The sequence below is a fragment of the Mytilus edulis genome, chromosome 6 (assembly GCF_963676685.1).
Source record: "Mytilus edulis chromosome 6, xbMytEdul2.2, whole genome shotgun sequence".
Classification (NCBI taxonomy): domain Eukaryota; kingdom Metazoa; phylum Mollusca; class Bivalvia; order Mytilida; family Mytilidae; genus Mytilus; species Mytilus edulis.
Window position 1 is genome coordinate 31,140,376 of NC_092349.1, and position 14,577 is coordinate 31,154,952.

General features: G+C 33.7%; 1 protein-coding gene across 2 annotated transcripts in view; it reads left to right on the forward strand.

Moving 5' to 3' along the window:
• Positions 1-14,577, forward strand: part of LOC139527501 (ankyrin-1-like) — a 120,825-nt gene that overhangs the window by 36,499 nt on the left and 69,749 nt on the right. For both annotated transcript variants that reach the window (XM_071322995.1, XM_071322996.1), the window contains exons 9-11: positions 298-399; positions 3,972-4,073; positions 4,609-4,719. In XM_071322995.1, coding sequence (XP_071179096.1) covers positions 298-399; positions 3,972-4,073; positions 4,609-4,719 — 315 coding nt within the window. The remainder of the gene's footprint in view (positions 1-297; positions 400-3,971; positions 4,074-4,608; positions 4,720-14,577) is intronic.

Below are 14,577 nucleotides of genomic sequence, written 5' to 3' on the forward strand. Positions count from 1 at the left end.
AGATAGCCACCGCTACCATGGAAACAGCAGAGATGTCCAGTCAATCATTATGCTACAAACTCGATGAAACTTTACATTAATGTTGAAAGGCATGTGTGGATGCCCTCTTCGACTTTAAACTTTTCAAAATATCTGCCGTAACTGTGGCAATGGAGGAACGAGGTTGAACTCCGTTATTGCTAGCAATTACAAATCTAGTTGTTTTTGTTTTTTTATAATCAAACTATTTCTATAAAGTCGTTCATTTTCATACGTTTAATATACTTTGAACATTGTAATCTTTTTTTTTTATTTCAGGACGGTAACACCCCTCTACACTTAGCCACATTAATGAGAAATATCCAAATGGTGAAATTACTATTAGAAAGAACAGATATAGATCCAAATACATTGAATGAGGTATGGAATGAAACACTCATACATCGGTAATATGATGATTTATACTTCATTGTAACCACAACTATTTTGTATCTCATTTAACTATAAAAGGCAATTTGGAAAATTCTCTCTAATCAGTTTCAACTGAATTAAGAATTATATCTTAATTTATGTTTCAATCTTTGTAACCATTTTCTTGATAATTAGTTAATGAATATATATGTTTAGCCCACCTTGTACTACAAGGTATAAAACAATTTGGCGAATGCGTGAAGACACTGAGAGAAGACTGTATCAAAATCGTAAACATAAAATTGAGAAAGGAAATGGTGAATATGTCAAAGCGACAACCACCCGACCATAGAGCAAACAACAGCCGAAGGCAACCAATGGGTCTTCAATGTAGCGAGAATTCCCGCACCCGTAGGTGTCCTTCAGCTGGCCCCTAAAATATGCATAATAGTACAGTGATAATGGACGTCATACTAAACTCCGAATTATACACAAGAAACTAAAATTTAAAATCATACAAGACTAACAAAGGCCAGAGGCTCCTGACTTGGGACAGGCGCAAAATTGCGGCGGGGTTAAACATGTTTATGAGATCTCAACCCTCCCCCTATACCTCTAGCCAATGTAGAAAAGTAAAACAATAACAATACGCACATTAAAATTCAGTTCAAGAGAAGTCCGAGTCTGATGTCAAAAGATGTAACAAAAGAAAATAAATAAAATGACAATAATACATAAATAACAACAGACTACTAGCAGTTAACTGACATGCCAGCTCCAGACCTCAATTAAACTGATTGAAAGATTCAAAGGTAGGGTTTGCACATCAGCTATTAAATGTCATAAGATTTGGCAATGTTATTTACAAATCAATTCGGAGAATAAAGATCAAAATTTATGAGTCAACATAAATCCAACAACATCATGGTAAAACACGTAAAACGACAAAACCTATAACAATCTACAAAACACTACATAGACAATTTAAGTCAGAGTAAAATGGAACAAATAAGAAGCTGATAGTGATCTGAGGTGTTTTGGAAGGGTAAGAAAGTCCTCTTAACGAGGCATCCGTCGTTTTACTCCTAGTAAGTACAAATTCTGTGATCAGTATCATTCGGTGCAGTCACAATCGAGGAAAAGAGAGTAATATTTTGGAACAAATCATTAGTTATCTCTGACACAGAAAGTTCATTCATAGTCAACAAACCCGACGGGTGTACTTTACCGCTTCGACGTATTAGCGGCAACATTTTATCAAGGAAATAAGAATTAATTTGTCGTCATTATATGGTGCTGCCTAAACGTTGCTAGATACAAATCTAATTCAGTACCCATCAAACAAATCGCATGTTGTTGATTTTGTACTGTTGAGTAGCTTTTCAGATAATTCATTTTGATGTGTATATGATCAGGTAAATATCAACTCCTGAACTCTAAGAACATAGAATAAACAGGTCTTTATTGTCTGCAAGTGAAAAACTAAAAAAGACTGATAAGTACCGATTATCAGGTTGTCTGCATGTTGATATCGTAAAATATCAGCTGCGATACATAATATGAAGCTTTTTGTCGAGTCTGCAAGTGAAAAACTAAAACAAACTGATATATGTATTGTTTAGTCTATTTAATGCATGTACCAATTCAGGAATATGACTGTTATTTTCCATTAGTTTGATGTGTTATAGCTTTTTGATTTTGTCATTTGATAAGAGACTTTCTGTTTTGAATTTTTATTGGAGTTCAGATTTTTTTTATTTAACTTTTAAATTGCTGTTCATTTTAAACAGACCGTTTCAGAGCACAATTGCTTGACTAATGTCTATAATCTGTATATCAGCATAGATCAATCTACAGGTGATCCAGACTGATAATAATAATAATAACTAAATTTGTCACAAATTTTCAAAATTCTACTAGAAATAACCGCTAATTAATTTAGGTACACAAAACGTCATAGTATTATAGAACTGACTCATATTTTGTTAGTTGAAGATTTCAAATCTTTTGAGAAAATTATGAATAAAGTCTGGAGAAACATCATTCGACGCAGGGGATCTATAAATTAATTTTGAAAAATGAATGTTACATTCATAATAACTTAATTCACCTGTTCAAACCCCGAAAATTGTATTCAAATTTAATTATCAACTTCTCTTTCTTAATGACTAACTGTATAAGCATATAACATTTACATTATTATTAATATAAAACTGAGTGGTAATACTTTTTACTTATCATCCCTTCTAATTTTGTATTTGTTTTAACGTAGCATTGTGTAGTAATATTACTTCTTTTTTTTTAAATCTAGGCAATGCCTTCATTTTGAAAATGCATATAACACACACATACTATGTTTTCTCATTAACAGATTTATGTAATTATTGTGGTTACTCCAGATAAATTGTTCTACACAAATTCTTACCTGGATAATTCTACGGTTCCTTTAATTTGTGTCAGCAATAAGTATAACTTCCCATATTTTTTCACTAAATTCATGTACCGACATTACAATTCTGTTCGTTTGTCACGATGGGGATTTTATACAAGTTGAGATCTAAATAAGTTGACACTTAATTGAACGAATGTAGATAACAATAAGTGTCAATATTAATTCCTTTTTAATTTATAATATTCAAGTACTGGCCTTATCTTTGAGTACATTTTATGGCGTTTTCATTTTATGATTGATTTGTGAGTTTGACTGTCCTCTGGGTATCTTTCGCCCCTCTTCTATACCTTTAGGGGGGTTAACTTACTAAGGATGCTTTTCTATTTAAGTTGAAAATTGCAAAATTTGCTGTTATCATCAATTTCGTGTTGATAGGGTGCCAATACCATCTCATTTCCCTGAAAACTAAGTACCCGCATCTTAATTCTGTTTTATTTTTGTGAACATCAGGATGGATGGATTAACACAAAGGTTGAGATATAATAGTCTATGATTTCTTAAATTGTAGTCAGCAACAACATGAAGTACCAATATTCGTTTTCGTTTTATAAGATATTGCACCGGTAGTAACATTTAGTTCTGTTGGTTCCTCCTGAGGGATAATTTTGCATACCCACAATAAACTGAGAGCTATATAATTCTAGTAAAAGTGCCAAACACTTCTAAGTCTAATATGGGCAGTATTTGTACTCGACGGTACTATATTTTACTCGACCATTTTGGATTGGTATGTGTTTTACTCGATATTACTCGACTCTAGCCTGAACCAAACTAAACAGTCTGAACTTGTACTCGACTTTTAGGATGACCATACTGAACAGTCGGAACTCTTATTCGACGAGGCTGAGTCTGAATTCATTCTGGATCTTTACTCAACCTAGACAAGTCAAAACAAGATCATTATATCATCGATATTTGTGTTTATGAATATGAGTTAGGACAGTACTTATCTTTTGTCAATTAAATCCGATGTGAACATTAAAGGTCAGTTGTCAAAACTACAGACTTTGTTTTTAATTTTATCATTTAGAGAAAAGAACGAGATTATTGTATATTTGCACACTGTAAATGTTTTTCTTAAAAACTATTTTTTCTTATGTTTTATAATACTAAGCAATTTCTATTTTAGAACGGTGATTCACCGTTACACTCAGCTGTTGCAGGTAGAGATATCGAAACCACTAAGTTGTTATTGAAAAGAACAGATATATTTCCAGACATAATAGATAAGGTATGGAATGTATTTCTGACCAGAATTGTCAACCATTGTTACGTAACCAAATTATCACATATCTATGATGAGTTTATTTTTATCGAGCAATAATCCTATCTATTTTCAATTAAATTGGTTTTTAATCAACAACAGTTGACGGCAATGCAAATGTAACACTCGTTTGGAAACAAATACATTTGGTTATCATTAATTAAGATATACATATGATTTGTACAGAAATTATTGGTCGATCGTGAAACTACAGACTGCATCCAGTTTTATAATTTTAGAAAAAAATCCTAGTTGATTTGTTATTTGGACAGTGCATACATTTTGGATAGAGATTTTTTTCAATGTAAGCTGATAAAGCAGTAAAATTTTACAATCTAAAAGGAATTGTGTGTCTAATGGATGACATGTTCACATCCAACGGTAACTTACTTCTCCATCGATGGCTGAGGGTGATTTGTTTTCCCATTATCAATCTATTTCTATAAATTTGTTGATTTGATAATTGTGTATCATTCTGTAAAAATCAATCTTTCTACTGCAGTCCCATCAGTCCGGTTGCACTCCTTTCCAGTGTGCTGTTATAAGTGGACAACTCAACATAGTTCAATTGTTATTAGAGAGAACAGATGTATATCCAAACCAAAGAGATGAGGTAGTAAATGTAGTTACATGTATTATCCGAAAAGTCAACCCTAAATATTTGCAACGTGCTAACATTTGCATAGGAAAAAGGCCAAAAACAAAACAAACATAACATAGAAAAAAGAAACGGGAAAGGTTCAAAGAGACAGGAAATCAAAAGAAAAGCAGACCAAAGGCTATCAAAGGCTCTTTTACGATGCGAGAAAAATATCGCACCTGTGGTTCTAAGTACGTAACAAACGAAACAATGCAAAATGACAATGATCAACATAAGTAAACAAAGAAATACTAGCAGCTTCTTACATGCAGCTTCATCCCACAGTTTACCTAATCCAAAGCTAATATCCTCATCATATTAATACTCACGTAAGGAGAGGATAGGTTTGCACTCTGAATCTAAGTAGAACAATAGACAGTAGAAATGTTTGCCTTCTAGGTTTCAGCCGACCAAATCTTTTAGTAACTGTACACCAATTTGATTTCATTTATCTTGTGACTGTGCTGATGAACTTGGTTTCTATATTGGCGACTTTGCAGCACTTACAATTGTCCCTTTCGCATTGTTTATAACCTCCGATTGTTGATATCTCCCGTTTAGATACTTTGGATGATACTAGAATATCTTTGAGGTTTTTTGGTCTGCGGTAAGCCAAAACGGGAGTGGCAGTTCATCAGCACAGTCACAAAGAAAAATTACAACATATTTATAACATCAAATTGCAAAACGCAAAATTGCATTTATGTGCTTACGTGTGGAACTTGCAAATTACAATATGTTGGTGAAACAGAAACACCATTTAACATCCGACTAAATAACCATCGGTCATATTATACAAAAGAAAGGAACTGCCCAATTACAAGACACCTTTTAAGAGCAGGACATGATTTTGAAAACGTCACATTTCAAATCATTGAGAAAAAATTGAGAGAGATTTTGGATGCACCAGTTACGAACTCTTGAACCTGATGGACTCAATGAGAGAGACGAAAAAAGATTTCAAAGCAAATCAAAACCATAATTATCTTGAAATCATACAAATTAATTTATAAAAATTCATGCAATAAATATGAATGTGTTAAACTTTTATTCCAACTTTATGTAGTTGTAGCTACAAACATATTTTATGCCCCAATCAATATGTTATACTGTCCCTCAACTCTTGTATAGATTAAGCTACAAAAATTGTCATGCATCCGATTTCACCTTGAGAGATGCACTCGCCTGATGAAGCTAATTTGTTTAGCGAAATATTGCGTATTTCTATTTAACATCTAATAGAACTTTGTAATGTATCAATTAGTGTGTTTTAGTTATATTCTCAGACATTTATATAATTTTAATTCAGTAACGGTATTAGTTTCTTTTCTCAATCTGATCCACGCTTAATTAGATTGAATGTTGATTGTTGCTATTTTTAGACATTATATATATATATATATATATATCTTACATTACATTAATTTGTAGGATCCTTTACTATAGATAATTTAGCTGATCTGTAACAATAACATCTTCATGCCTTATATATCATGTACTGTAGTACGCCGCTAGATTAAAACTGACGTGAAAAGGTAACACATGCCCACCGAAAGCTCTTTTTTGAGAGCCCAGGTGGTCGTGTGGTCTAGCGGGACGAATGCAGTGCAGGCGATTTGGTGTCACGATATCAAAGTAGCATGGATTCGAATCCCGGCGAGGGAAGAACCAAACATTTGCGAAAGCAAATTTACAGATCTAACATTGTTGGGTTGATGTTTAGACGAGTGGTATATATATATATATATAGTCATAGGTTTGAACGTAGTTTTCAATTTAGACTCGTTTATATTTTTTTGTTTGGGCATGTATCATATTTTCCCTCCGGTTTATATGATCCGTTCATTCTATATATTGACTATTAAAATTCAAGAGTTAATCTAAAAATGAGGGTACTTTCTCTAAAAATGAGGGTACTTTTTATATGGCCTTCCAAATACCGTTTCGATCTATAAAGGGAGATAAATCGTATTACACTTAGTCTATATATAGAAGTATGGAGCGTCATTATTCCACAATAGAAAATGCATAGTTTGCATTCAATCGTGATTTAAATTTTGAAATAAAATGTTTTTCCTTTACTTCTCGTGTAATGTCACAACCCATATTCATTTTATAAAATGGGAATATTTAAAAAAATCCCCCTCCACATTCGTCTAAATGTTTGCTTAGGGGGATTTTTCTGTATTGTGGCTGCCTTATATGTTGTCTATGAATGCGCACTCTTTCTGTTACACTGTTCCCTGTTTGGCCGATATAAATTTCCTGGCAACGATTACATTTAATGCAATAAATTAAGTTCTCGGATTTACAGGTAATGTCTTCGTTGGTAAAAAGTGATAGACCATTAGGTATGTCCATTCCCTTGCCGACATGGATATACGGACATGCTCCACAACGACTATCTCGACATTTTGACACACTGAATGTTCTTTGTTGGTCGAATCGTGCTCGGGTCAATAGTCGTTTAAGGTTTTGTGGTTGCCGTTTACTTTGTAGAAGTGTTTCTGTATTAATTAAACGGCGCATCTTTTCATCCTGATCAAGAATAGGTAAATTTGCCTTTGCAACGGGAATAATTTTAAAGTTCCGAGGATTATGTGTAATAACGAACGGTATTTTATCGTTGTTATTACTCTGCTCCTCGCAGGTGGAGCGTAGTTGGTTGGTTGGGATCTGTTTTGCCATTTGAATTCCCCTTTCTATTAAAGTCTCTGGATAGTTTTGCTTGATCAAAAATGATTGTAGTTCCTCTAGACGGTCTTCTCTCAAATGTTCATCCTCGACTACTGTACATATTTTTCTTGCTAAACAATAGGGGATATTCCTTTTAGTATGAGATGGGTGGCACGAATTAAAATCTAAATACTGATGAGTATCAGTACCTTTGTAAAAAATATCGGTTTTAATTTCAGTGCCATCTTTAATAACAAGAATGTCTAGAAACGGTAATTGGTTAAAATTTTCATCCTTCGTAAATTTTATGGAGGTATACAGGTTATTTAGTATGTCCGAAAATAGTTGGAGTTCTTCGTCGGATTTGTTCCAGATAATGAAGCAATCATCAAGGTATCTTTTCCATGATAATTCGAATTCTCTTGCAAATTCAACTCCAAAATTATTTTCAACTTCTTGATACAGTCTTTGTTCAAGGAAGCCCATGACTAATGTTGCATAGGTTGGTGCAAATTTTGTTCCCATTGCTGTCCCCCGATGTTGCAAATAGTTCTTGCCATTGAAATAGAAAGAATTGTTTTCAAGAATTAGTTTAGTAGAATCGAGTATAAAGTCAATAGTGAATCGATTTGGTATTGCATCTCGATGTTTTGCAACCCAATATTGTATTGCCTCTATTCCTAAATCATGTGGAATGTTCGTATATAGGCTTGTGACATCGAAGCTTACTAAACGAGCGTGAACCGGTGCTATTTTTGGCAGGTGTGAGAGAAAATCTATATCGTCTCTTATATAGCTCGGTACATATTTACACAATGGTTTCAAAATTATGTCTAAAAAGTTGCTTAGTCTGTGAGTGGGACTTGCTGGACCTGCAATGATGGGTCTAAGTTTAAGATCCGTCGGTTTTTGCAGTTTTATGTATTCGTTTTGCTGAGAATTAATAGCCGATTGGATCTCCTTTGATTTATGGATTTTTGGAAGGCCATAAAAGTTACTCGTTTTCCTTTCGAAATTTTTCAAGTAATCATACTTTTTTTCCGTAGTGGCCGTTGTGTATTTGTTCAGTACGGTATTCATTCTTCTCTTGACTAGATGATCTATATTATCAGGAATTTCTGAGTAAAATGTCGAATCATTGAGTTGTTCTTCAACTTTAATTCTATAGTAGTCTGAATCCATTATTACTATTGCCCCACCTTTATCGGCCTGCTTAATTACTATGCTTTTATCGTTTCTTAGATTTTGGAGTGCTGACTTTTCGCCTTTAGTTAAGTTGTGGTTGACTTTAATTGGTGTAAGTGGGTAGTTGGACAAATTTTCGATATAGTCATCTAAACACTTGTTTCTTCCGGTATTTGGAATAAAGGTAGATTTGTTTCTTACTAACGAGTCGTCCTCCTCACTTTCTTTATCCGCGAAATATTCAGTGAGTCTCAATCTTCGACAAAATTTCGACATGTCTGCTTTAAGTTCATCATGATCCACAGAGGGAGTTGGTATAAATTTTAAACCCCTTTTAAGCAATTTCAGTTCATTGTCATTAAATACTCTGTTGGACAAATTTATAATTTTTGGATCGACTTTTAGGCATGTTTTAGACTGGTTTCTTCTGGATTTTTCTCCCTCTCGGGAGTTATTTGGGCCGACACTAAAAAATGACTACGTTTTTCTTGATTCTGGCGCTGATTAGTTTTTACATAATTTACATAATTTTGCCGGTTGTTTTGAACGTTATTCTTATTGATACGGGATCGGTTCACTGATTTATTCCTTGGACGGCGATTTTGTTGGTAGTTTCCTCTACCAGCTGACTGCGGATTCGCTGTCCGACGTTTTTGAGACGAAGCATTGCGAACTATATCGGCCAAACAGGGAACAGTGTAACAGAAAGAGTGCGCATTCATAGACAACATATAAGGCAGCCACAATACAGAAAAATCCCCCTAAGCAAACATTTAGACGAATGTGGAGGGGGATTTTTTTAAAATATTCCCATTTTATAAAATGAATATGGGTTGTGACATTACACGAGAAGTAAAGGAAAAACATTTTATTTCAAAATTTAAATCACGATTGAATGCAAACTATGCATTTTCTACTGTGGAATAATGACGCTCCATACTTCTATATATAGACTAAGTGTAATACGATTTATCTCCCTTTATATACTCAACGACAACTATGACGTTACATACCTACCGTTACATAGTTACGTTAATCATGTATAGTTTCACCTGAAGATTGTTATTTAAACATGAAAGTACTAGTGAATTAAAACTATTCATACCGGAAATGTTGGATTTTTTAGTAATCTATATATATTTCTATACACAAGAACATTTATTATAGTGATCTTTATATATATATATATAATGTCTAAAAATAGCAACAATCAACATTCAATCTAATGAAGCGTGGATCAGTTTGTGAAAATAAACTGATACAGTTACTGAATTAAAATTATATAAATGTCCAAGAATATAACTAAAACACACTAATTGATACATTAAAAAGTTTTATTAGATGTTAAATAGAAATACGCAATATTTCGCTAAACAAATTAGCTTCATCAGGCGTGTGCATCTCTCAAGGTGAAATCGGATGCATGACAAAAAAATATTTTTGTAGCTTAATCTATACAAGATTTGAGGGAAAGTGTAACATGTTAATTCGGTCATAAAATATGTTTGTAGCTACAACTACATGAAGTTGGAATAAAAGTTTAACACATTTGTAGATGTTCGATTAATTGTATGAATTTTTATAAATTGATTTGTATGATTTCAAGATAACTATGGTTTTGATTTGCTTTGAAATCTTTTTTCGTCTCTCTCATTGAGTCCATCAGGTTCAAGAGTTCGTAACTGGTGCATCCAAAATCTCTCTCTTTTTTGTCTTCCTTGTGTATCCCAATTTTGATTTTTCTCAATGATTTGAAATGTGATGTTTTCAAAATCATGTCCTGCTCTTAAAAGGTGTCTTGTAATTGGGCAGTTCCTTTCTTTTGTATAATATGACCGATGGTTATTTAGCCGGATGTTAAATGGGGTTCCTGTTTCACCAACATATTGTAATTTGCAAGTTCCACACGTTAGAACATAAATGCAATTTTGCGTTTTGCAATTTGATGTTATAAATATGTTGTAATTTTTCTTTGTGACTGTGCTGATGAACTGAGTTTCAATATTGGCGACTTTGCAGCACTTACAATTGACCCTTCCGCATTGTTTATAACCTCCGATTGTTGATATCTCCCGTTTAGATACTTTGGATGATACTAGAATATCTTTGAGGTTTTTTGGTCTGCGGTATGCCATAACGGGAGGTGATGGAAAAATCTCGTTTAAGGAAGGATCATTTTCAATAAGACGCCAGTGTTTGTGGACAATTGATGAAATATTTGTCAGATGAGGATGAAAGCTAACAACAAACGGGATTTTATTTGTCTGGGCCGTCTTTTCTTTGTATTCAAGTAGGTTTGTTCGTTCTTTTTCGTTTGCTTTTCCGAAAGCTTCTGAAATACTTTTGTTCTTATAACCTCTTGATTTGAGTTGCTGTCTGAGTTGCCCTAAACAATGGTTTAACTTTGATTCCGATGAACAAATCCGTTTTAACCTGGTGGCTTGGCTGTACGGAATGCTCCGGGAGCAGTGTTTCGGGTGACAACTCTTCGGAGAGAGAAATTGCTGTTTATCAGTTTTTTTTGGTGTGAAGGTCTGTTGTCATGACTCCGTTTTCTAAAGTTATGGTGGTGTCGAGAAACGCAATTTTCTCATTCCATTTGGAACGAAACTGCAGAACGCCTGCAAGAATTTCTTGATTTCTGTAACAACTTTCATCAATCGATAAAGTTCACATCTGAAGTTTCAAATGAGAAAATTGCGTTTCTCGACACCACCATAACTTTAGAAAACGGAGTCATGACAACAGACATTCACACCAAAAAAACTGATAAACACCAATTTCTCTCTCCGAAGAGTTGTCACCCGAAACACTGCTCCCGGAACATTCCGTACAGCCAAGCCATCAGGTTAAAACGGATTTGTTCATCGGAATCAAAGTTAAACCATCGTTTAGGGCAACTCAGACAGCAACTCAAATCAAGAGGTTATAAGAACAAAAGTATTTCAGAAGCTTTCGGAAAAGCAAACGAAAAAGAACGAACAAACCTACTTGAATACAAAGAAAAGACGGCCCAGACAAATAAAATCCCGTTTGTTGTTAGCTTTCATCCTCATCTGACAAATATTTCATCAATTGTCCACAAACACTGGCGTCTTATTGAAAATGATCCTTCCTTAAACGAGATTTTTCCATCACCTCCCGTTATGGCATACCGCAGACCGAAAAACCTCAAAGATATTCTAGTATCATCCAAAGTATCTAAACGGGAGATATCAACAATCGGAGGTTATCAACAATGCGGAAGGGGCAATTGTAAGTGCTACAAAGTCGCCAATATAGAAACTCAGTTCATCAGCACAGTCACAAAGAAAAATTACAACATATTTATAACATCAAATTGCAAAACGCAAAATTGCATTTATGTTCTAACGTGTGGAACTTGCAAATTACAATATGTTGGTGAAACAGAGACCCCATTTAACATCCGGCTAAATAACCATCGGTCATTTTATACAAAAGAAAGGAACTGCCCAATTACAAGACACCTTTTAAGAGCAGGACATGATTGTGAATTAAAACATCACATTTCAAATCATTGAGAAAAATCAAAATTGGGATACACAAGGAAGACAAAAAGAGGGAGATTTTGGATGCACCAGTTACGAACTCTTGAACCTGATGTACTCAATGAGAGAGACGAAAAAAGATTTCAAAGCAAATCAAAACCATAGTTATCTTGAAATCATACAAATTAATTTATAAAAAATCATACAATTAATCGAACATCTACGAATGTGTTAAACTTTATTCCAACTTCATGTAGTTGTAGCTACAAACATATTTTATGACCGAATTAATATGTTACACTTTCCCTCAAATCTTGTATAGATTAAGCTACAAAAATATTTTTTTGTCATGCATTCGATTTCACCTTGAGAGATGCACACGCCTAATGAAGATAATTTGTTTAGCGAAATATTGCGTATTTCTATTTAACATCTAATAAAACTTTTTAATGTATCAATTAGTGTGTTTTAGTTATATTCTTAGACATTTATATATATATATATATATATATATACAACTCGTCTAAACATCAACCCAACAATGTTAGATCTGTAAATTTGCTTTCGCAAATTTTTGGTTCTTCCTTCGCCGGGATTCGAACCCATGCTACTGTGATATCGTGACACCAAATCGCCTGCACTGCAGCCGTCCCGCTAGACCACATGACCACCTGGGCTCTCATTTAAAGAGCTTTCGGTGGCCATATGTTACTTTTCCACGTCAGTTTTAATCTAGCGGCGTACTACAGTACATGATATATAAGGCATGAAGATGTAATTGTTACAGATCAGCTAAATTATCTATAGTAAAGGATCCTACAAATGAATGTAAGATACAGTCACAGAAAATAATTATATTCATAAGTACGTCTGAGTCAGTGACAACCCTACAACAGATGTATCCATCGGATCGCCATCAATGATGGTGATACATGGCTGTGTACATAATGTATATACAACTCGTCTAAACATCAACCCAACAATGTTAGATCTGTAAATTTGCTTTATATATATTTGCGAAAGCAAATTTGCTTTCGCAAATTTTTGTTTCTTCCCTCGCTGGGATGCTACTGGGATATCGTGACATATTTAGCATTAATTTTGAGAAACCAAGACTTTTTAAAAAATATTGTATCAATCGATGTTTAGCTATCATGGTGAAAAGTGTTGAGCAGAAAAAACTAATATTCTAACATGACGTCCTTCAAACGCTTTGAGTACACACACGTGGTAAAATATGAAAATATTGTTAGGGCTGTTCCAATTGTACTCCCACGTCATATGTATTTTAATGAATGAGCTACCCGACGTCATAGAACAAAGACGTCATAAGATGAGCATTTTACGGGAAAATACACGCTTGTGACACCGAAAATCACCACAACAAGAAAACGTAAACAAACGATGGTAAAATGTAATGTAAGCCAAGTTTTTTGAAACATATAAGACATATAAGTAAATTATCATTTTAAAAATTCATCCAAAACTATCTAATAAATACATAATAGTAAATATTTTGAGCAGTTTGTTCCGTTCTTTATCGCCAATTGAATAGTGCGTTTAGTTATGGCAGCCGGCAAATATGAGCCTCCACCTAGAGCACTTCGATCCAAAAGAATTGCCGTATTTGTCCTATTCGAATCGAAATAATTCATGGGGGCTTGAATATATTTAGATTTGTCCCTTAATGCCGATAGTTTACCCCTCGCTATCGCTCAGGGTTAAATATTTGTCATAAAGGGTCAACCCGTGGTAAAATCACGATATATATGCAAGCCTCCATGAATTACTTCTTAAGTAGTTTCAGATCAGGTCTGATTCTAGCGCAGTTTTGAAAATAAACGTAATCTTATTGCAAAAACTAGTTTTGAAGTTTATTTCAGTAACGGAATATACTAGCTAGTTCACTTACTGTAACGTATATATACGTACATGTTATAATTACACCGATCTGTTATTAAAACAAACAAAACGAACATTTATAACTAATAGATAAGTTCTTATGATATAGTATTAAGAGCCATTCTCTGTAATCATCAAAATATGATGGAAACCAGTGGTCACAGATTTTCATAAAACTTTTTTAAATGAATGCTTAGTGATGTAAAAACATCTTTGTCATAATAAAACAAATATTGTAATGTTCATTGCCATGGTAACCATACAATTTATTTTCAGAAATTTACAGTAGAAACCTTTAAAATCCAACTAAGTATTTCTTCAAAACGTACCGATGAAATCCCTTGACATTTACAGAATATAAAGTTCTCTCCTAATAGTTTTTATATACCAAAAATCAGATATGTGTTATTTCAAATAAGAAAAATAATTCACCTTGGTCATATAGAAATTTGCTATCAGTAGTGCAAAATTCTACTAGAGTTATTTCCCTTAGTACAACTCTTTTGTTGTTTATGTTAAATATGAAAGTAGCTCCAGCAGCTGACACACGAAATGGTTT